General features: G+C 30.8%; 2 protein-coding genes across 2 annotated transcripts; one reads left to right on the forward strand and one right to left on the reverse strand.

Moving 5' to 3' along the window:
• Positions 1 to 11,844: 11,844 nt before the first annotated feature.
• On the forward strand, positions 11,845 to 13,592 carry SOS5 (Fasciclin-like arabinogalactan family protein). Its single transcript, XM_028049578.2, has 2 exons — positions 11,845 to 12,670; positions 12,816 to 13,592. Exons 1-2 carry the CDS (start codon positions 11,981 to 11,983, stop codon positions 13,407 to 13,409), a joined length of 1,284 nt encoding a protein of 427 aa, XP_027905379.2. The 5' UTR covers positions 11,845 to 11,980; the 3' UTR covers positions 13,410 to 13,592.
• A 4,931-nt stretch (positions 13,593 to 18,523) lies between these two features.
• On the reverse strand, positions 18,524 to 22,808 carry LOC114162588 (uncharacterized). The gene is made up of 7 exons (XM_085666256.1): positions 21,151 to 22,808; positions 20,938 to 21,056; positions 20,064 to 20,777; positions 19,495 to 19,924; positions 19,272 to 19,410; positions 19,094 to 19,190; positions 18,524 to 18,948 (listed from the first exon to the last, which is right to left on the reverse strand). The coding sequence occupies exons 1-7, from the start codon at positions 22,252 to 22,254 to the stop codon at positions 18,831 to 18,833; spliced, it is 2,721 nt and encodes a 906-aa protein (XP_085522382.1). The 5' UTR covers positions 22,255 to 22,808; the 3' UTR covers positions 18,524 to 18,830.
• Between the last annotated feature and the right edge of the window lie 2,157 nt (positions 22,809 to 24,965).

The following is a 24,965-nucleotide window of genomic DNA, read 5'->3' on the forward strand; positions in this document are numbered from 1 at the left end:
TTTTGATCTTAAAATTCTAAAAATAAATGAATATAATTTTTCTATTCGATAACTTTATATATTAAACAATATTTTAAATTATTATTTGAGTGGAACATATCAAATAATATAAATAATTAAACATTAATTTAAAATGACTCTTAATATAATAAACAATTGAATCAGAATAAATATATATATAAAATATTTGAGAATTAAATTATATCAAAATTATAAAAAGAAAATATTTTATTGTCAAAATTTATAAATTAAAAACGTATTTAAGTTATATAAGTTTTTATTAGGTGGCATATAAGAGGCCACATCTCCTTTTCATTGTTGTGGCCTACATAAAATTTAACTTATTTTATTTCACATGTCATCTTGTTTGCTGATTATGTATCAAATTGGTAAAATGTGGTGGAATTTTGATTTTATACGGAGTAGTGAGCAAAAGAAATAAATGACAATTTTGAAAAAAAAAATACTAAAATTGAATGGTACAAAAATATAATTAAAGCTTAAAATCAAACTTCTGACATGTTTATCCCAATAAAAGATGGAGAAAGAAATAAGAGAAAAATGGATACAGCGAAATATATTCGTTCTTTATTTAGTTAAGTAATACGAGAAGAAAAGGAATTAAAGTGAAATCAACGTGTTTGTTTTTCTTTTTAGAATGGGGAAAACTTAGAAATGGTTAAAATATTTTTGTTTTATATACTGTAATTTTTAATGAAACATAAATATATGGATAATTTTACTAACCACGTTGTTTATGGCAAGAAATTTTAATTGGAGAAATTGCATTTTCCAATTACGTGTCAGTAACACTTTTCTTCTTGTCGGACAGAAAATAGAAAAAGAAAATACAAACAATCATGCTACGACAGTTTTTATCACCAAAAAGGAAATGTCATTTCGCAATTTGGATTATTTTTTCTAACCAGTGTTTTACCTATTTACAAAAGGATGGTTTGACAAAAATAAATTCATATTTATAGACATTTTTAAATTTTATTTTGGTGTTGATAAAAAATATTCGAATACATTTTTATATATTTTAAATTACAAAACTTATTAGTTTTATTTAGTATTTCACTTTAAATTTTAAAGAATTATAACTTTTATTCATATTCGCATTAAAAAATGTATTATGTATATTAATTTTTTAATAACGCAATATTTGTTTGATTTATAAAATTATGTAATAAATATTTAAATGAACATAGCTATTATCTAATAAAAACAAAGAAAGACTCACAATTTATTACTATTAAATATTTATTACATGAATAGAGATTGATTATGATCCAGAACTTACCTATTTTTTCTCACTAAAAATTTAATTTTTCTTTTTTCGTTTAAAAAAAAATTACCCAGAAGAAAATAGATAAGGAATCTAATAGATCATTGAATGAAATAATTATCAATTGTGCTGCTAAAGCAGCTGTAGCAGACTAGCAGACATAAATGTCAACAAATAATGTAAAAGAAATTAATTTTGTAATCACTTTTATCTTTATAGGTTGGATATGTTTGTCTGATATGATCATATGACGAACTTCATTCAAGTGTTTAAAAAGTAAATGCATTATTATACTATGATATAACATTGGGATCTAGATGTAGGTAAACATTAGCATGTTTAAACATTTATCTAATGAATTTTAGTTTTTATTGCATTTTCTATTAAATTTGAAATTGAAGTGGTGTTTTTCTAATTTATAAATACTGATATAGTCTAGTTTATAAAATAAAAAATAGAAAATAAATAAATAAATTGATAAAGTACTATAATAGAGATTTGAATCCCACTTCTATCTTTGTTCCAAAATAATATATTTGTTTAATGGACAATTTTGAAACTAAATTATGTATGATTTAAATATATCACTATTACACGTATATTTATTGTCATTGTATATATACATCCTAAAAACATTAAAGAACTCAACTTTGCATTGAATATATGTTCTCTTTAACATGAATTTCACACATAAGAGTTCTATTTACTTAAATTTCTTGAACTTTTAATCATTTGAATATTTGAGAGTTTTTTTAGGTGAATTTCCCCTCTTGATTTTCTTTGATTTCCTAAACTCTGTAGAACTAAAAAAACCAATAAGCAACATGTGACATCCTAAAAAATTGTATTTTAGAAGTGGTAGTGTTTTAAAATAATAAAATCCTATTATTTTAATGGTTAAATATGATTTTGGTCTTTTAATTTTCAGTGAAAATTGGAATTAGTCTTTTTTCAAAACTTTAAGCTAATTTAGTCCTCAATTCTAGAATTACGTGAATTTAATTATTTTAACCAAATTTTGTTAAGTTTATTTGACATTTCAAATGTGTTTCATGATAGTTCTTTAGCTAATGTTGAAGCAAAAATGTGACAAACTGTATAAACAACTCAAATGCTATCATGATAGTTGATAGAGCCAGTCGAGCTTTTCATCAAGTAAGGAAAGTTACTTTTGCATGTGTGCGTGAGTCTGAGAAAAATTAATGGTTGCATGTTGATGCGCTTTCAAATTAAGGATGAAATTTAGTTGTGATTGATGAATATGTTATAGCATGTATGACTGTTGTGATCAAGTGTGTTTTTGATGAAAATTGTATGTTAAATGTTTGTGAATTGCTTTAAGTTGCGAATTGGATTAAATTGGAAATTTGAGCAATTGAGCAATTTCGTACAAATCCTATCTAGTGAAAAAATGTTTTGACTTAAAATAACAGCACAAAATTTATGTTTTCTAATGTAGAGATAAGCCTTATTGTGGCACTGAACGTTTAACTTTTACGAGCTGATTAACACTGAGTGTTGGCTAGGTAGCATTGGGCACTGGAGACCTCGGCAAGTCTGAGAGCATTTTAGCTCCCTAGCGCAAAGCGCCCATTTTTACGAGCAATTAGCACTGAGCGCCGGTGTTGAGTGTCAAATGTCCTGGTTTTGCCTATTTTTATGTTTAAGTATTTTTGAATGACATGCAATATGTATTAAGCATATTTGTTGGCTTTCCTTATAAAAATATGAGGTAAAAATGTGGTTGGGTATGCCAAATGCTAATTAGTATGTATGTGAAGTTGTGATGTTTAAAGAGTTTCAAGAAAAATTCTTTTGCAATGATCATCAAATGGAGTAAGTAAATAAGGAAACAAGTGGAAAGGCTTCTTTGACGGAAAATAATGAAACTACCGAATAATATAAGATTTCATAAGTTTTGTGTATAGTTTTTTTTTTAAAAAACTCCGAGATATTATTGGTTTTGTTTATATATATATATATATATATATATATATATATATATATATATATATAAATTTATATTTATCTTGAAGTGTAACATTTTGATAGCGTTTTAAGAATATATATTTTTTATATAATGTTTTTACTTATTAGCTAGTTTAACACACCTCATTAAGCTAACTAAATAATTTATGAACTTTCCGTTAATTATTATTTTTAATCGCTTTATTGGTGACGAGGATATTTGTCGAAAAAGTTAAAATAAGAAAAAAGTATGTGTTTTTGTTTTTTTGTTTCCGTGTGAGTAAGTTTTTTGTTCGTGTTGGAGTGTAAAGAGAAGAGAAGAAGAAGCAAAAATGGAGATAAAAAACTTCCAAAAACAGAAGAAGAAAAAACGTAATAATTTTTAGCATGGAATTTTATCACCAAAAAAGAAACACAGCTATTGACCGCAACATTGGAAATTGACTTATCACACAAATCACTTATAAAAACAACTTCTCTTAAACATCAACTTCTTAAAATTTCTTTGGCTTACATAATAAGTTTTTAATCTTTTTTCTTCTAAACTTTTGTTTTAATTTAGCATAAAGTTATTATATTAATTAATATACCATAAGTAAAATCTTTTAGATATATAGAATTTAATTAAATATATTTTTAGTTTTTTTTTTTGTATAAATAAGATAATTACCTATAATTTTTTTATAACTTTAATGTATTATATGTTTTCATTGTTTTTAATATTGTTCGCGTAGTTCTATTCAAATGATTTACTTTTAATGTTTTATTTAAACAATTATAATTTATTTATATGTTATAGTTTACTTTTAATATATTACTTTATAGTGTAACTATAATTTTGATTGATTACAATGTAATTTATTTTTTAATATATAAAACATCATTTTTGTCTCCAAAGAATAGTATAAATGTTTTATTTTGGAATTTAAATTAATAATGATCTTTTCCAAAGATTCACAATCACCATCTCAGTGTTTACTTCCACTAAAAAACGCAATTAATTATGAATGCTCCTTAGCTGGATAATTAAGAGTCAGAATATAATCTGGTATTCATAGAAATTATTTTATTTAAATCGATATATTTAATGAATATTAATAAAATTTAATTTGTATTTATTTTCATAAATTTATTTTTTTTTTGTAATTAAAACTAAATAACAATGGATAAAAAAAATAAACATAATGAAAAATATATTAAAATATATTAAAATATAAAAAAGTAATAAAAGAAAATAAATAAACTAAAAGTTCCAAATTCTACAACCAAACTACTTTAAAATACCTTTTACATTTTTGTATTGATGAAAGTAGTCCATAAATTTCTTAAATAAACTATTAATTAGCAAATTAATCTTACTAAAAACACTTCTAATGGTATAAATTAAAGAAATAAATCAAAAAAATATAATACAACTGAACTTACACAAGAACTAGAGTTTAGACTCATATTTCTTTCTCTTCAAACAATGTTTCACTCCGAAGGATATAATTCAATATTAAAATAATCTAAAGTTTCTCCTTACTAATGATGAAGAAAATTTTATCTCAGTCATAAAATTATAATATATAAGTAGTGATAAATCTCATTTTACTAAATTGATTTCGTATGGTTAAATCATGTTTCAATTCACTATCTTAATATAATATAACAATGGTAAATTACTATTATTTTTTAAAATCGGTAAAATTGGTTAAATTCTTTTGTTCGCTGTTATATTTGATTATTGACGAGTCTTATTAATAGCCCCCGACACTTCACGTGAATAGAAAGTTGAAGGATTTTGGGGGTAAATTGTTTGAATGAATTGAATGTAATAAGAGCATCTCACTGGGATGTGAACTTGACTATGTGCTTGAAAAATATCTGTGATTTTTTCATTGGAGATGCTTATTGAGTTTTGGAAATAATAATTTCCTTACGAGCAAATTTAATTTATAAATCTACTAAAAAATTTAAACCCTTTTTTAATTATTAATAACTTTATTTTATCACCTAAATTTATATAAAAAAATTGAATAAGATCATAATATGTACTTATTTCAAAAAATGAATATAAATATAAATGAAATTGAAAGAAGCAAATTATATGATGAGTTAGAAGTGGAAATATAAAAGTGAGTGAAAAGTGGTCCATAGCATGGCAGAGATATAAGAGAAATGTAGGACTGATAAGAGAGAATGAGAAGGTGGTGGAATGCCATGTGGCGGGTTGTAAGATTGCATTTATATCTATTTCTGTTTTGATATCATACTATTTTTATTATCATTTCATATTATTTTTCATTATTATTCACTTTCTCTTACTTTGTAGAAGTATAAAACTTAATTTTTATTAAAATTATTTAATCTTTATAAGAATTATCAAATCATCGTCAAATTATGTGAAATAATTTTTTTCTTATATATTTCCTTTTATGTCCGTATATCCACACTTTTTTAACAAATCATCTTATACATAATATTATTTTCATTAAATTCTCCACCTCATTTCCTAATACTTCTTAAGTAATAAGAGGTAGATTATTTTAAAAAAATAATAATAAAAAATAGTTCATAGAAATGATTTAAGAAAGATTAAGATGATCGAAAATTTGACTATGTCGTATTTATAAAAAAAAAATCATTTATAAATAAATATTTTGTTCTTTAAAAAAAATAAAGGTGTATTATATGTTACTAGAACATCTCGAATAATATAGTATCACGTTATGTCAATAATGACAGAGAAATAATAAGGATCAAACATAAACCAATAAAACCAATGGATCCACAGTAAATAAAATTGTTTATAAGGTAATTATCACATATTTAATATAGTATTTACTAGTGTTCACGGATACATTCGATTTGAGCATCATAGTGTATTTATATATACTCTCCATATACAACTTTGATAACATTGATTCTTAGATATATCTCAAACTATCTTAGAAGTGAAGGAGAAAATATCTCGAATTATCTGAAAAAAAAAAAACATATCTAATAAAACGTTAAAGAATATTATGAAAAGTTTATCGTGAATTATGATAATAACAAAATATTTTTTTTCCCGACAAATATTGATTAGTTAGTTTTTACAGAAATAAAAATTACAATAAAAGTTACAATAAAAAATGTAATATGATAAAATATTTTATATATTTTATTTTTATATTCAAATATTAAGTCCATTATAATTATATAAATTTTTTAAATTATCTGATGGGTTAAAAATATTTTAGAAACAAATATTTTAACAAATACACTAAAAAGGAACATAACAAGTATTTATATATCTCTTTTTTTTATATTTAATTTAAAATTTTAATATTATCCATATTTAATTTTAAAAAATTAAATACTACCCATATTGATAGAAGTGACTAGTCAATACAGAAATCCATGATAAAAAACAAAAATGGATTAGAATTATACATGCAAGAACGAATTAATCTGTCAATATAATTCATAACTTGTGTATATTTTAAAGTGAAGTTTAAAATAAACTCACATGAAAATCTATTGTACTCCCTAAATCTTGCCATTCACTTTTCATGTCGGATCAGAATCTGGACATAGAAACCAATTTTGTAGTCGGTTTCATCAATTATTGTAAATAAAAATTCAGTCACAAACTTAAAAATTAAATTAGTGTATATTTTACTTGTATAACCTACTTAAAATAGAAGAAAATACTTATAAAATGTTAAAATCTTTATATAAATAATTTTCCACCATTGAAATTTAAATAATATAGAATCTACATTAAAATAATAGCTTTTTATTTAAAAATAAATTATTATAAATAAAATTACTCTTATCTATATGTTTTCGTCTAAACAAAATTGACTGTCTATTTGGGAAGTAAAATATTTTTTAAAAAGAAAATGAAAAATTGATTTGATCGAAAGAAATTAAAAAAAAAAGAATAAATATTTGATAAAAATTCTCCTCTTTCAAATATTTTAAATAAGTGTTTTCTGTGTTATGTATTGAACGATTCTTTAAAGTAAGATAACCTAATACTTAAAACAAATTAAACTGATTAAATGATTACAACAGAGAAGAATTGTTAATTCATGATGCATGTGCAATCATTTTTTATCATACATATAATATAACCAGTGAAACTTTCTTTAAGCACCATACTTTATTTTTATCATGTGAACACTTTAAATTTGTGAATTTATTCATATATTATAGACTCCATCAAAATATAATTTTTATTATATGATATATTATGTCTGCATTTCTTTCTTTTCCTCTTTGTATGTTGAGAGAAAAATCGTCGTGTTAACCAATGTTATTTCTTTTGTATTAAGTTCTTGATAGATTTTATTTTAAAACATAGATACTTATATTATCTCAAAGAATTTTTAAAAGTATTTCATATATATTTACAGTTTATTTCAATAATTTGTAACGTAATTCATAAAAGCAATATCATATAAATAATTGGTTAATAAATTAAAGTGGTAACAAAAAAGAATAATATAATATCGGGGTAGACTCGAGCACCTATTATTATACGGTGTCGTGTTGGGTCCATGCTTCTTTCTTTTCAACAACCTTTCTATAAGATTCTACATTTGGCGAGTCTCTATTATTGTTCTGCCACGTATCATAGTTCGACACATGTCACGAGATGCGCTGCACACGTGTAAATTTATTTCATCATTATATTTTTAGTGGGATCTTGTTTAGATTATTATTACCTTTGAATTTTTTTTCTTATAATGATTATTACTACTTTTGCCTGTCACCCACAAACGTGGGAATTTTCTTACACATTTTTGCGCATCTTTTGGATTCGATAATCCTAACATGACACCCATGTTTTTGGTTTTGTTGTTGCTAAAATGAAAGTGAATATGGCTAAAAAGATTTACATGTAATTAAGAAAACTTAAATTTAAAGTGATGTATTTTGTAAAATTAAGATTTACTTGTGAGTTTTAGAAGAAAAAAGAAAGAAAAAAAAAAACCGCCTTAGACATAGCATATGATGTATTTTATCCATTTTTGAGATAAGTCTAAGGTGGTGAGCGTAAACATCTCATACAAACATTCAATTATTTTACTATATAGTTGCTGGTGTCAAGTGTCATTAAATGTACAAATTTTGTTCTTTTTGAAAATTGTTGCATCACATCATGTGCTTCCAAGTTAAAACTTAGCTTCTCTTTAAAGGAACATCGATTCATGCTTTTTACACATGCTATGCAGCGGTAGGAATTTAAGGAGATGGGTTAAATATGTTTAGTATGTTTCCATTTAAAAATCTCATATATTAGAATTAATTATTCATTCTAGTGACTACTCGAATAAATACAATACAAAATAGATAAAAAAAAATGATTTAGAAGCCTTACATCACATTAAAATAAGTAAAATAAACTATATAAATAGAAAAACTCATTAATGTCAAATTTGTCCTTCTTAAAAAAAATAAAAACTCACATTTAGCACATTTTGTGGATAAATAGTTTGCTTATATATTATTTGTGGGTTGAACAATATTTTAGGTAAATTGGATCCTAAGTCAGTCCATGCCAATTCTTTCTTAGGGCCTTTTGGAAGAAATAAATGTTTGGGCCAAAGATTAGGTGGGTCAAATGGTTTGAACTATTTTTGGTCAATGTTTTCTTTTTATACCTCCATAATTTCTTATCTTGGTCTTCCTTTTGTAAAATATACGTAATTATGGTCATCTCAGCACCTAGTTGACAATTGTCAGTTTTGTGCTCAAATTCCATAGTTTTTTAGTTTATCAAAGGGAATTTCTTTTAAATTTCAATTATATATTTATTGTAATTATAGTTCTGATTGTGAATTTGTATATATTTCGGATGTAAAATTATATTTAGAATTATAAAATTTGTAACGTTTCCGAACTGTACAATTTGTAATATAAATTTATATTTTGGATTATACAATTCGTAATACAAATATATGTTGTACAATCTGTAATATAAATTTATATTTTGGATTATACAATTCGTAATACAAATATATGTTATGAATTATGTAATCCATAAAATAAAATTTTATTAATGATTGTACAATCCGAAATATACAGAGATTGTAAAATTTGAAACTTTCATTCCACGTATTTCATCGTTGATTCTCATCTTTTTCTTTACATTTTATATTATTGTGATTTTTCCATTTATTTTAATGGACACTTATGAATGTTTTTTATGATAGAGATGAAAGAAGAAGACGAAGTGGAGGTGGAGGAAGAAGATGTGTTGAAGGTGAAAGAAGAAGATTGGTTGGAAATGGAGTTGGAAGATGGAGTGGAGGTGTAAGAAAAAGATGGGGGGTGAAGATGGAGAAAAAAAAAGGAGGTGCAATGGAAAAGGAGGAAGGAAGAAGGTGAGGGCGACTTTGACTTTTCTCCTTGGTTATGGGGGTGCAGGAAGAATTTTCCTTATCAAACTATCAAAATGGGCTCTTTGTTTTGTTGCCTAAAAATCAATTCGACCCAGTATTTTATACACACAAAAATATATAAATTAAATTAATATAAAAAATAGAGAATAAAGTAATTAATTTGGAAAGATTAAACAAAAAACACTCTTGTTACAAATTAAAAATGACATTAAAAAAATAATTAATGTTAGTAAAACTTAAGAAATATCTCAAAAACTATATGTAATTTTATATATAGAGAAACCCATATAAGTTTTGTTCATCATTTTCTTTTAATTTTATTTATTTAACCTATGCAACTAACTTGAAGTGTATTTTATTATTTACAAGTCACAAGGTTTTCGATATCTTCTTCTTTTATTCACATTTTTCATAGTCTAATAATCACTCCACAAACTCTAAGTTTAACCTTTTTAATCATTTATAAAAAATATAAAACAAACTTCATCTTCATAAGAGTTTTCAAAATTTTGTAAAAGCACAATTAAACTTATTATTACTATTTTTTCTTATGTTTTCTCTTGTCTTACATCATAGACTTGATATTTAGGAAAACACTTTATTCCTATCTATAAATTAGTATATTTCAAGTGCATCCTTCTCTCTCTATTATTGCCCCAATAGGTATGAATCACAAGGTTTCCTAATAATTTTATGCCACCAACCTTCTCTAATTACAACTAAATCCAAAGCCAAAACCAAAGCAATAACACCAGTACAAATTCAATAAACTTATATCAATAGAAAAACTATTTTAATGTATATCTCATAAATAAATATAAATGTTTTAGAGTTAAACTATTACTTATACTAAAATTACTTTTTAATTTTAGTAAAGAATTCATATATATTTTTTAAGAAATTTGAGTTAAATATATTTTAATTTCTCAACTCCGATATATCTAAATTGAAATTCGTCTCAATTAGAAACTTTAATATATTTTAATTTTAAATTTAAACAATAAATAAATATAATTCTTTTAATTTAATTTTTTTATGTTTTTTATATGTTAAACTTGTTTTATGTTATATTTAATTCTTTTACGTTATTTGACACGTTGTTATTTCAATGTCATATGATAAACATGTTTAATATAAAAATTTATCAAAATTAAGTTAAAATGATTACATTTATTAATTTTTAAAATTCGAAATATAAATATATAAAATTTTGAATATAAATAAATTCCGGGTGTTAAAGGTCGGATAATAAAAACATATTAAACAATAAAAATATTTATAGAAGATGTTCTAAATTTAAATTTGACATTGTATTTCAAATGTTAATCAGTGATGCAAAGGAGAAATAAAAAACTTTTTAGTACAGTTAATTTTCAAAATGCATTTAATAAGAATTTAAATACTCGCAGTTGTTTGCTTACTATTTTTAAAATTAATGTTTCTAAAAGATTACAGTAGTTAACAAGAATGTTTTTATAGGAAAAAAAGTTGGAATGTTTTTTGGGGTAACAATGAATCATTATTGGTCTGTGGGGTTGAGCTGTTTTGAAAAGCAAGATAGGTTGACATGGGTCGGATATTGTAGTGAGAGATTTTCCATAAACACATACTCTCACAAACAATTTATTAAATTAATGCCAAACTAACTTAACCCTTTTGAATTAGCATATAGTTTAAGAAGGAGCTTGAATCAAGTATCAAACTTGACCTTATTCATTTAAAAAAATTGAAAATGAATTGTAAATTATACTTGGTTGTATTGAAGGGGCAGTTATCATAAATTGGATTGAATAAATGAAAAAAAAATTAAAAAGTATTAAATTTAATTAGTTAGATGATATTTATTTTTGTAAAAATGTGTCAATCTAGTATTGAAAGTCAACACAATAACATAATGACATTGACATTTAAAATTCACCGGATTAACACACTTTTATCAAAATAGATACAATTCGAATAAATAAACCAAATTATTTGGTCGATTGGTTTTAGAGAGAGAAAGTGGGAAGAGAATCACCACCATTTGCAAAGAAAGCAATGTTGGAAGAAGATGGAATATGTGATAAAGTAAAAATATTATTAATAATAATAAATAATAATAATAATAATGGAAGCAAAAGCATTAACAATCCACATCATGATTGCATCACTTCCCCAGTGCTCATCTCATCATTCACAGCTTGCAATATGCAAATTGCATGCTCACACACACACACACTCACAACCTCACTTCACTCTCTCGTCTCAATTCAATTCAACTCAAAGCAACAAACAAAACAACCACTAACTAACACCACACAACACGCAGAACAACACAGCACCGTCAAATTCTGAATCCAGCAACACAATGCGTTCTCGATCTCGTAATGGATTTTCGATTGCCCAAAATGCCCTCACGCTGCTTTATTTATTTTGCCTCCTCACCAACCCACCAGCGTCGACGGCTCTTAACTTCACCGCGCTGCTCTCCACCGTGCCGGACCTCTCCCAATTCACGGCGCTCCTCGCCTCCGCCACGCCTATAACGGCGGATCTCTCCGACCGCTCCTCCCTCTCCATCCTCGCCGTCCCCAACGCTTACCTCGCCGCCGACGACCACCTCGCCCGCCACCACCTCTCCCCCGCCGCCCTCGCTGACGTCCTCCGCTACCACGTCCTCCTCCAGTTCCTCTCCTGGTCCGACCTCCGCGCACTCCCCCCCGCCGGGAAACTCGTCACCACGCTCCTCCAAACAACCGGACGCGCCACCGACAACTTCGGCTCCGTGAACCTCACGCGCGACGCCCAATCCGGCCTCGTCTCGATCCGCTCCCCCGCCCCTTATTCCCCCTCAAACGTCACGGTTCTGTCCCTCGTCAAAACCCTACCCTACAATGTCACCATCTTCGCCGTCAATTCCCTCCTCATCCCTTACGGCCTTGACCTCATGGCATCCGAAACCCGCCCCAACATCGTCCTCAACATCACCAAAGCGCTAATCGACGGCCACAACTTCAACGTCGCCGCCTCAATGCTCGCGGCCTCCGGCGTAGTTCAGGTAGTTTTTGTGATACAGATATGGAGTTTGAATTTGAATTTGATTAGTTAGTTTTTCGTTACGATGTCATTGATGTGAAGCTCTCTATCATATATACATCATTTAGACTTTGACATTTAACTAACTGTTTAATTTCCAATTTTAGGAATTTGAGGCTGATGAGGGTGGCGCTGGAATCACTCTTTTCGTACCGGTGGATAATGCCTTTGCTGATCTTCCACCCTCTGTGGCCCTTCAGTCTCTACCTGCAGATAAAAAAGGGGTGGTTCTTAAATTCCATGTCCTCCATTCCTATTACCCTCTTGGCTCGCTTGAATCAGTTGTGAACCCATTCCAACCCACCCTCGCTACTGAGGCCATGGGTGCTGGTAGTTTCACACTCAACATTTCGCGTGTGAATGGCTCTGTTGCCATCAACACCGGCATTGTGCAGGCCTCAGTTACGCAGACCGTCTTTGATCAGAACCCTGTTGCCATTTTTGGGGTTTCCAAGGTTCTCTTGCCGAGGGAGATTTTTGGCAGGAACCCAATTGTCACTGCCAAGCCTCTTGAAGGTGCTCCTCCGCCGGATGAGGATGCGCTGTCACCAGAGAATTCGCCGGGATTTGGTGGACAGCCCTCCCACCTATCGTCACCGCCGGGGTTTCGCGAAGATGTGCGGTCTCATGGTGGTGGTGGTGGTGGTTCCTTGTCCTTTGCTGTTGTTCTTTGCTGTATAGTATTGTATCTTGTGGTATAGAATTATTGATTATTATTTTTTTTGTGGGGTTTCGTTTTAATTTTCTCCACCTTCTTCTGTACACGGTTAATTGCATTATTAGGTTGCAAATGCAGCCTTTTTTCATTTCTTTTTCTTGCTTTTTTGTTATCTTCATTTTTACGATTTATTATAAAATTTTCGATTGTGCCATTGATCTAATAATTAGTGTAATTAATTTAGGAGGTCAATGTTGTTTGTTTTTCTGCTTTTATCGTTTCCTCCCTTGTATTTTGATATGCACAATACACTCCAATTTCATTATTTGTGAGTTGTAGTTGAATAAGCCTTATCATCTTGATTTAGACAATCCTCAGAATTTGGTTGACTGCGACTTTCTCTATTGTTATCAAAACCCTTTTACATGCGAGTGATCTTATGCTGCTAGGGTGTGCCTTGCAGAGTAGCTAAATTCTTTTGGTTCAGGAGTTTGTGCTGGTTGCTTATTACATCTTACACCTAGATGACCGTCAGGTAGTTCCTTCTTTTTTAACCACAATTGAGGATTACATGTTCAGTAGCCTTAACCTGCAATCTAAGTGCAAGTAATACAAAATAACATCATAAAGTGGAAGTTAAATCATATTATTTGTAAGAAGAGAAGTAGTAAATTTGAAGTCAACAATTTTGTAATTGTTGGATATTATCTGTCGAATGTATTGCATTGATTTGTAGCTTTTCAGAGTTTAGGGAATTTCTTGTTGTAGCTTTGTGTTGTAGTATGAGCCGTGCTTAACATTTGCTAGTGTTCTGTTTACACTACACAGGAATGACTTTTCTTGTTTTTACAACTTAATGGTCAATCGTAATCTGTTTTAAATACATAATTGCAATGATCCAGTTTCAAGTAGATTGGTCAATTGTGTATTTAGATGATTGAATAGAATTGATGTGTTATGGCACTCGAAACTGATCACATTTATATTATGCTACTAGTTTGATCTGTTGTCGTTGAACGCATTACATCTTCTTGATCACTGATTCAATGTTCTGATAGAATTTATTTATGGTCTTCATTGTTTGCTATTTTGCAAGTACTGTAGAACTGGGGCTAATAAACTGGTGAGTTAAGACTAGAATATGAAGTTTAGAGAGTTGTGCTGCAAGCTTGCTGCTGGTAAAGATCTAAGATTGATAGATTCATGCAATGAAAGAACAATTTTGAAGATTCTTAATATGCATGAAGTTACCCTTGTACTTATTTAGATCTCGAGAACCAGTGTAGATGATATAGTCCTGTTGGTGTAAGTTTGGCTTTGAAAGGATCTAAGAGAATTTTGATTTAGCCTTTTGTGGGAGAGATTAATCTATTAGGGGTTTCATTTGCCTTCTATAAACCTTTTCACTTTATGTTTTTACTCCTGTCATGAAACTTGAATTTAGTTGTCTTATCTGCTTCCAAAGGTCCTATCACTATCATTTTATTTGTATCTGGGTTAATTTCCACCTAGTTCAAAAATTGAGGGGAGAAATAGAATAAAAGACGCTGTATAATTAAAATGAGGGATTTTTCAATTAAGCATCTCTATCATTGGAGGATTTGATGTGCAAAACCCAGAATGCCAAATGTCCTACCACCCTCGTCTTAGACTGTTGGGATCATCATATGCCTAAGGTTTCTGTGGGCTATAAGCATTGGATTTGTATGTGGGTTGGCTTACGCCTAGTACAAAAATAAGAGAGAAATAGAAGAAAGACGCAAATGTGAAACATTTTGAAATTACACTTTTCAATGATTGGAATATTTGATTTCATTCGTGCAAAACTCAATTTCGCCAACCTCACCAAGTCGAGAAGAAGGCTTTAGTTATTGGTGCAAAACCCAGATCAAACTCTTGCCTCAATTGTATATTTTTGGTTCTTTTAGACTAGGATTTGCTTCTTTATATTTTTGGTTGCTTCATCTACTGCAAAACAAGGGAAGTATTGTTTGATACTACATATAACTCTAAGTGTTGATGATCGTCTGCTCCCTTTCTTTTGTTCTTTGTGTTGTCATGGAAATATGCGGTAATATCACGTGTGTTGGTGGTGGTTTTGATTAGATCTAGGTCACTTGTCTTAAGATTGATCATTCTTCGATTGATAGGGATGTTCTACCTTTTTTTGGAGTTTACTTTCCTTGTGAGTGTAACACTACATAAGTCTGTTTCAAATCTCAACAAAACAAAAATCTACTCGTTCGTCAAGAGTGCATTTGCCACATCATACTCGGGAAGTAAAATTCATAAATGACTCCTATACGGGTGGTAATTACTTGTTTGCTTGTTCAAATATCAAGAAATTGTTTCCAGTAAGATTATTAGATTAGCTTTGCCTATTGTTAAAAGTAGCTGTATTTGGTGGTTGATATCTAAGCTGGGTACAGCTGGAGTTAGCGTTGTCATTGTTTTAGGACCAGGAATGACACTTTGTGGACTTATGGTCAGGATAAAGATACTGAAAAGTGACAACTACATTGATCAGATTGAGCAGAACCATGACTTTTAATAAAGATGATTGTATACATGGGATGGATGATAATAGAAGTGGAGTAAATTCTTAAACTATACTCCAAGATTGTAGGTATTTTTTGTTTGTAATTTTTATTTCTGACTTTACATTTTTTTCTTTTAGATCTTGTAGGATGCCAGAAATTAAAGTGATTGATCACATAATCAGTGACTACTGATAAGGATATGTTTAGACACAAGAATGAGATACATAATATATAATAGAAATGCCAAAGTCTAATTGGAACATCTTAATGATATTAGTAGGTACAAGGATGTTATTATTGTACATCAAGTATGGATTTGGATTTATATTGTGGAAGTTATCTATTTCAACTTCCCCTGTTTGTTTTAAAGCTAGAAAATTCAATCACTGTACTTTTCGATTGGTCAGTTTTAGATTAATTTAGTCATATATATTAATCACAATTAAGGAATCAATTAATTTTATCAAATTAAATTCCAACTACAGGTAATATGTCTTTTAGGTGGTATTCATTCAATAAAGATTACTACATTATATATATCTCAGTAATGAATGATGGGTCAGTATTGGGCCACTTCCAAAAATCAGAGGAGTGGAGTGCATTTGCACTTGTTTATTCCGATGTCTATTCAAAACTAGTAAAACTAAGCGCAACTAAGTTGAGAATGGTAGTTTTGATATTTAATAGATTTGCCAATTCCATTTCCTGGCTTGGCAGTTATTATGTGGCGTATTATATGGTCCTTCTCTTTTTATGGTTATTTACTATGTCTTTGTTTTGGATGTACATGCCCTGTCTGAAGAGAAGGAAGAAAGCTGACAAAGCAGTATACTTTGGGGCCATTGTTGCCTCCTTCGCAACTCTCTCCTCTGTTAAGTTTCCATCTTGTAGTTGCAGCATTAATTATGTGTGGACTTCAACCCTTTCTATGCAGCTCATACGTGGTCTTCAAGTAAGGAAACCCAGTGGGGCTGCTTCGCGTACTTTCTGCTTGCAGCTTTTGGTCCTCCTTTTGAACCTCACCATTTACAAACAAGAACAAATATGTCATCATTTCTTCTTCGTAGAGCATGGATCTTTTTTTTTTTATTGGATAACACAGCTAAGTGTTTTGTGCAGGTGTACATCGATGATTTAAACTTGAAAGTTCTGTTTAATTGAAACAATCTTATACCAGTTGAACATGTTCTTGGTAGTAATATGACATAAATTTAAGTCCTACTTCACCTAGATGATCCCATATTGATCCCCTCAGCTAGTGACACAGGATTATAGTTTTGGTTCTTTAAGCAAATGACAAATTTTTCTTCTTTGGTTATATGCAAATAGAGTAGCACCTGTAAGTTATATTCTACTTTCCCTGGAGATTAGTCCAATAGTTTTCTGGTGTAGAAAATACTGATGGGCCCAATCCTCGATCTAAGAGAAAAATACTGGTCCCCTGGTTGCGGCTTGGAAGATGGACGCTCATGATGAGTAGCAGACTTGTCTTGGAAGTGCACCTGGGCCTTTGCTGGCTGCCTCGGCTGTATGCATTGATGAGGTAACTGTAAAATCACTCCAGTGTCCAAGACAAACCATGTAGTAAGATCCAATGTTTGGATTAAAAACCTAACAAGTTACGTGATATCTTGCGGAGAGGAAAGCGATCCTTGTAATGATTGCAACACATGTTCACTGTGTCTTGATAATAAGGTCTTCTAGAATGTGACTCATGGAATTGGGCTCTGAAAAAACAGAAAACGAAAGAGTAGATGATGGGAGTAGCTAGGTAGATTGGATATTTTGGTAGCAAGTAACAAGAACTGGCTTGGTCACATCCAGGTACGGTCCAGCTTGTGAGATGATTCAATGAGAGCGATTGAGAATGACCTCCTTCGTGGTCCTCTACACTAACCCCAAAAGCTGCAAATTGGGTTGATTACACTTACCTCAATTTTCAGACTTATTTTTGGATTTAGAAATATGTCAAATAAATTCTTGAAATTAAAATTTAGTAATCATGTTATTTCTTATCGTAAACTCCGTTACAAGGGTTAAACTTATTAATTAGTGGAGAGTAATAAATTTGTTTTAAATTTAGTAGATAGCATCCAAGTTTATATCCATACAAAATTTGATCCATTGAGTTGAGAAAATTGAATAATGAATATATCTATCTCAAGGAGAAGAAGTATGTTGTCATTAGGGATGTCAATCTCCTCCCTTTTGATCGGTCTTACATTAGACTATTGTACTAAATTTGATTAGCATTCTCTACGACGATATGTCTAGTTTTCAGGATGTTTATCCCCTCTAGAAGAATTATATCATGTTCCTTTCTCATGAACTTGCATTTAATAGGAGGAAATGAAAAAAAGAAGAAATATGTATATTAAAAATGACCAGTTTGACAGGAACATGTATGGTTACAATATCATTTTTCCCGCGTTTTTCTTGTCCTTCGAACTTCATGTACTATTAGATTATAGTTCTAAAGGCTCTGCCACTTCCTAATTTAAAAAGAAAAAAATATGTACATACATATCATTCTTTTGATTTGATGCTATTCGTTTTTCACCCCCTTTGCCCAATAATGTACTACTATTTACACCTTCTCTGCAAATACATATGGGTGTTGTGTAAGCGTTTGTCTTAGTTTTATTATTATATATATCCTTGTAATACAAGACTCAGACTTTATTATACTGAACACCGACACATATCAACAAGGAAAAAAAAAAGGGTTACATTTAAAACTATGAAATAATGTACAGTGATGTTTTCCAAACGAGTTTCTCCTCAAAAAATCACACACTCCCTTGACGAAAGTATATGTAAAAAGGAGAAACTCGCGTGTATGTTTATGATGTTAATTGTAGCAGCTTGCTAAGTTTCAGGACTAAGGATAGTCGTATGGAGTGAGATTCTGTCGAATGTGACACCTAACCGTCAATATATACTCGAACAACATCCACTATTTTAGCCCGACATATGGGACATTTTCCACTGTTACATTGCAACTCGATGGCACACTTCAGACACGCACACATGTGTCCACACCTGCAAGTTCAAGACGAAATGAGTCAACTTTTCTTCCAAAATAGAAAAAAATTGACCTTTAAATTTAACTTAACCTCATAAAATTGATTTTAAATTTAATTTATTTTCACAAAATCGAATTTTTAAGGTAATGCAAGTAATTTACCTGTACAAAACAGAGTCAACTTTGACCTCATAGCAAATGCAGCAGTTGCCTTTCTTTTTTTGAGTCCTGTTACGGGACTTTTTTTCTTGTATTTTAACTGTAATGGTATTTGCATTGCATCACTACTAAGAGGCAAACAGGAAAAGACAAAAAGCATCAAATAGAAATGAACACAAACCTGAGTGAACCTCTACTTTCATGGTTTGTTGTAATTCCATCTGCATATTCATGCAGCCCTTTATTATTTTCTTCAGCTCTGACATCTCCTGATAGAGTTGCTCCATGTGCCCTCTCAAATCATATATCAGTTCCATTTCCTGCATGCAGAGTAGTTTTGGCATTTAACAAGAGATTATTCAGAAGCCACATGTATATCAAGATCATACCAAGTGCAAACTCACCATTGAATGATGATTGGTGGACGGAGATGCAGATTGCCGACTCTCTGGATAGAAAGATTGAGATTGATAAGGTTGTCGGGATGGAGAAACAACTCTATCAAAATCGTCACCGCCTTCATTGTCCCTGTAACTGCATGATGAGGAACGATTAGAATAATCACCAGCTTCATGATATGGATCACTTATCAAGCTCTCATGCTCGTGCTCCTCTGCATTATCCTCATCCTCTTCTTCCTCAGTTCCATCTCTTCCATCTTCTTGAGAAGCTCTTGCAGAATGCAAGCGTTCCTGCAAAAATGCCATCAATTCTTGGCTGTTTTCCTCATAGTCCTGGCTATTCACTAAATGTGCTTGTGTTCCCCTATGAGATTCCATCAATCTATCCATTCTATCCCGGAAGTCACTAGAAAGGAAACTTGACACTGTTCTTCTGCAGAAATAATATACTAATGTTCAGATCAATGAAGTTTGTACAAAAAATAGTTTCACTATAGTTCCAATTCCAAAGTAAATGCTTTCAAGTTTATGCAACTGACACAAGAGGTATCATTCAATAGAAAATTATGTACCTTTCAAGAAGCCTCCTTATATCCTCATTCTGAGAACCAGTTTCAAGCATCTCTCTATACCAGGCTTGCCTGCGCTCTTCCCAATAGCTCCTAGGCCTAGAAATTTCACTGATCCAGTTATAATTACTTTCATAGTCACAATTCTGGTCAGTTTCCTCTCCCTCCATCTCATCACCAAAACTGCTTTCAGCATAGTTCTGATTACTTGCCTCTTCTAGTGTCTCCTGGTAACCGGATTCAGCATTGGATTCAGCATACTGCTGGTTACTAATATCTTCCTCATTTACTGTCTCATCATTACTACTTTTAGTAATATCATTCTGTTCGCTACTAGCTTCTGCTCTGTCTGTCATCTCATTTAGACCTGAATCAGTCATGGATGTCGTTGCCTCACTAGTTTCTTTTGAGAGTTTTTGTTGAGTCTTGGCATCTGAACGTGGATTTGTTTCTTGGATCATGACATCTGAACTTGGAGGAGCTTCTTCAGTATTATGATCTATTCTAGTATGTGAAACAGATTTTTTTGGGGATTTTGTGGCATGATTGGCACTGCTATGAGCTGTCTGGTTTCTTGTGTCTTTTCTGACTTGATCGGTGGTGGCAGAGTTACCCAATTGAATGGTTTTGTTAACTGCCTTTCTTCTAGGACTTCTTGGGGTAGCTACTTCTGCATGGACCGGAGTTCTAGGTTCAACCCCACTGCTAAATCTTTCCCTGTATGTCATAAAAACATTTCTCTTTTAGTATCTTCCAGGAAAACTTAATTATGAGGGATCTTGCTGTGTTCATTTTATCAAAAGAACTAAACTTAGATGACACAAAAATGAACTCTATGTTTAATTAAAATGGTCAAAAAGTTCTGAAATGATCAAACCTTAATTGCATAATTGCAGACCCTTGTGATTGTCTGTTTAGTTCGCATGATGTTGAATTCTGCCGGGAGCGATCATTAGCCACCAGATCACGTTGCAATAATTTAATCCGAAGCAATGCCTGCATTCATGCATAGAAAATGAGTCAGAATCAGAACTAGTAAAAAACATAACACAGCAAGAGAAGAAGAACCACCCTTTGGTTTTTGTTTTACCTGAATGCGACCTTTTTGTGCGAACTTAGACACCGCTCCACGCTCTGACAAGTTGTTGAGCTCCCTGTGTCTGTCATTCTCCATCTGCATAAGCAAATCATTGAAAGCTTGACGCCCTCTAATTCGCAGGGGACACGCAAATTTAAGCTCTGAAGGTGGTTGTTGTTGACCACATTCACGCTCTCTACAAGGAGAACCTGTCACACTTGTCATACTACTACTAAAATACCCTTCTTGTTCATTCTCATCGATAAAGGAAGGTGTTGGACTCTGGTTCTGGCTGGTGGAAGTGAGTTTCTTTATGATGCTAGCAACACTGACACCACTCTCAGACCTGGCTTGAGGCGAAACGGAATGGTCACTCGATTCCCACTCAGGAAATGAGTGAAAGGAACTTTCTTCATTCCCTGAGGGTCCATCAAAGCATTCTTCCTCGGGCAATGAAGCATTAGCATGCTCATTCGTGGGAGAAGAGGATGAACCGATCTTCTCAAACGATGCGTTCGTTTTGGAGACAACACATTGGTTCAGCCTCTTCTCCCATATCTGAACAAGAGAAGAAGCAGCCATGTTGGGAATCTCTGAGGAGCTTGATTCTTCCTCAGATGTGGAACTGGGTGTCCTTGGGAAAATGTCAACGTCATCCATTGAGAGAAGTTCAGCCCCATTCTCCATATTCGACACCATCTCCCGAGCCTGTCTCGTTGCCCATCGATCGAGAAGCTGCGAGTGTCTTGGGCTGATCAACAAGGACAAAGATGTCTCCTTTTTGTTGTTGATGATGCCGTTGTTGTTGTTGAAGGAGCTGGCTCGTGTGAAACGAAGCCTCTCCAAGCGGGTGTTTTTCGGAGCCTTACGCTGGTTAACGCCCTTGTTCTTGCTGCTGCAGCAGCCGCTGTTGTTTTCGTTTGTTGCGGAATCAGAAGACACCCCCCGACACGTGTTAATGTCCGTGACAAAGTTCTTGTTGTTTCTCTGTAACTTAGCATGATGGTTATGCGTGCCCTTTGCGTTGCTTTCCCTGCATTCTTCGCGGTGGTTGCGGTCCCTCAGAACGGAACCGAAGGGCGAGGAAGAAGCAATCTCAACCTCGGACGATGCCATGTGGGCTCTGTTTGTCGTTTGTGGTCGGTGGTTGATGTTTTGTCTTGGTTTGTGGAAACCTTTACGAAGGAGTGTGTGAACGTGGAAACACGGTAACCCATTTGGGGGAAACGGGTGGAGAGATTGGAGACATTGCAACCTCACAAGTCTCTTCTCGTTTTGCTGAAACACAGAAAAAGACAGAAAATAAAAGAAAACAGGGTAGAGCGAAACAGAGGAGGGAGTGAAGGAGGGAGAATATGAAGGAGAAACGAGTTGTTGTACGGAAACTAGGGAGCTTTTTATGGCTTATTAATGCTCACAAATCATCTTAACCTCATTCCCGTTTTCTCTGCCTCTATTTAGAGCTCTTTCGTAACGAAAGTACACAGATAAAATAAAAAATAAAAAAAAATAACGTTGGCCGATAATGTTTGTTTCTGTTTTGTTTTGTTTTGTTTCCTGGTACCTAGGGACGTGTCTTTTGGTTGAGAGGGGTGTGGCTAAAAATGGAAGAAACCTTTTGGTTGATGTGAGAAGATGAAGGAAACAGAGTGTTGGAAAAGTACAACGAAACTTAGAAAACTTTGAGAATTGTTATGACGAATATAACAGTGTGGTGTAGTGAGAGAGAGACGTTGGGTTTGAACCGTTGAGATTGTGGGGTAAAGAAAAAGAGAAAAATATGAGAAAGAGAGCGTCTTATTTATTACTATTTGCAGATTAAGTGCATCACTCTCTACTTTTTCATTCTCTTCACCAAATTAAGTTCACAACTAACTCTGATTTTCTGCTTTCCTTCACTCACTTTATGCACTTTCCTTTTGATGATTATCAACACTTACCACATTACTTCATCTTCTTGTAATTTTATTTTCTCAAGTCATAATTTGTTACAGTACACACATTCTTATCAGTTTTGCAAAATTTCTTTTCCACATTTCGTTACTAATAATACTGAAATAGTATATTTATATATATATATATATATATATATATATATATATATATATAATACTAAATATAATAGTTACAGGAAGGAATCAAAGTGTTTTCTGGTGGTGAGCTTTTCCTTCTGTTTTCCTTTGCTTTATGTACTTTTTTTATTACATTTAATTACTTTTTAACTAAATGACTAAAATAAAAAGATGATTACACTTAATTATTTACTTCTACCATTTTTCTTTAAATTTAAAAAAGATAATTAGTTTGTGATATTAAAATAAAAAAATACTCTACGATTTGATGTATGTATGTATTATTATTATTTAATAAGTTAATAACAGATAAACTGTTACATAATGTTGCAAATACTACTCAATAAAAAAGTATGAAAATTACTTATAAGTATGGTACTTAAAAATCGAAATTTAATTCGTAAATCGAAATTTAACTACCTTGCTTATAACTATCAAAATGCTACTTGTCATTTGATTCGGTAAAAAATATTCATTTTTCTACTAAAATGGCTTCGCTTTTCATTTTAGAATATTTATAAATGTGTATTTATGGACATTAATTTTGAAAGACTCGTTTAAGTTTTATTTTAAGTAGGGATGAATTTGAAACGTTTTTTATTTGAATTTTTAGCTTATTAGATTTGTCCGATTTAATTGTGCAATTATATTATTTGAATTTTAATTTGTAGCTACTTTGGTGGGTGTATGTTTTGATTTGTGTGTAAGATTTTATTACGCAATTATAGCTTGAATTTTAATTTGTAGTTTGTTTTATTGAAATGTGGGAATAATTTAAATTTGAATTTTAAATTTCGTATATTAATTAGAAGCAATAGTTAGGTTATGATATGTTGTACACAAAATCATTTTTTTTTTCATTTCAAATGTTAATGAGCTAGACGTGATTTTAGATAATTGACGTTAGTTGAGACTCAAGTAAATTATCACAATAACAATAAATTATAATTAAGATAAAATTTGACCTACGTTTTCAAGGATTAAAACTCGGTATCATTGTGAAATAATCTAGGATTCATATGATATCATATGCAAATCACAAAGAATTCATCTTTATTACAAAATATTAAATATTGTTTTGGTCTTTTAATTTTTGATAAAAATTTAAATTAATATTTAGTCTCTCAAATTTAAAAATACATGATTTTAATTTTTTTAATTAAATTTATTTTAATATTTAAAATATTTTTCTGCTAATATCGAAGACGACCAACAAACAAGAGTGTTAGATGGCTAAAAAAATTTCCTCTCACTTATACAACATAGATTTAATTTAACTTTGTACTTTACTCTCACATTCATATTATTTTAATTACCATATTCTTTATTAATTTTGCAATTTAATAACGTGTCATTTTGTATTATTTCATTAAAGATTACGTATTCACACGCTCACACAATCCATGTAACTAAATGACTTATAGTACTGTACTATCTATTATCTTATATTTTTAAATTAAAATAAATTTAGTTTATATTTAAAACAAAAAAAAAATCAGTGTAACTGAAATATGTTACTGATAAATTAAATAACAATTGTATTATTTTATTCTTTTATATAGAAAACTCAGGGATTATTTACTTTCTATATCTGAGCATGTTACTGCATTTATCTTTCTTTGTTATTTTTAGGTTTAATTACTCGAATCATAATCATTTTGGTTCGAAAATTTTAAAATGGTATCCACTTTGAACTTTGTTTCAATTTAGTACCCAATTTTGATTATTGCATCAATGTAGTACCTTCCGTTAAGT

This window comes from Vigna unguiculata, chromosome 9 (assembly GCF_037176805.1).
Source record: "Vigna unguiculata cultivar grain cowpea cultivar isolate G323 ecotype 2 chromosome 9, ASM3717680v1, whole genome shotgun sequence".
NCBI lineage: Eukaryota > Viridiplantae > Streptophyta > Magnoliopsida > Fabales > Fabaceae > Vigna > Vigna unguiculata.

What these genes read in the sequence shown, in the direction of transcription:
- SOS5 (XM_028049578.2), top strand. Translation starts at nt 11,981, where the DNA reads ATGCGTTCTCGATCTCGTAATGGATTTTCGATTGCCCAAAATGCCCTC. An exon ending in CGGCCTCCGGCGTAGTTCAG is followed by an intron (nt 12,671 to 12,815) that starts GTAGTTTTTGTG and finishes TTCCAATTTTAG; the next exon opens with GAATTTGAGGCTGATGAGGG.
- LOC114162588 (XM_085666256.1), bottom strand. Translation starts at nt 22,254, where the DNA reads ATGGCATCGTCCGAGGTTGAGATTGCTTCTTCCTCGCCCTTCGGTTCC. An exon ending in CACAAAAAGGTCGCATTCAG is followed by an intron (nt 21,057 to 21,150) that starts GTAAAACAAAAA and finishes GCATGAATGCAG; the next exon opens with GCATTGCTTCGGATTAAATT. An exon ending in GTTGACTCTGTTTTGTACAG is followed by an intron (nt 18,949 to 19,093) that starts GTAAATTACTTG and finishes TTGAACTTGCAG; the next exon opens with GTGTGGACACATGTGTGCGT.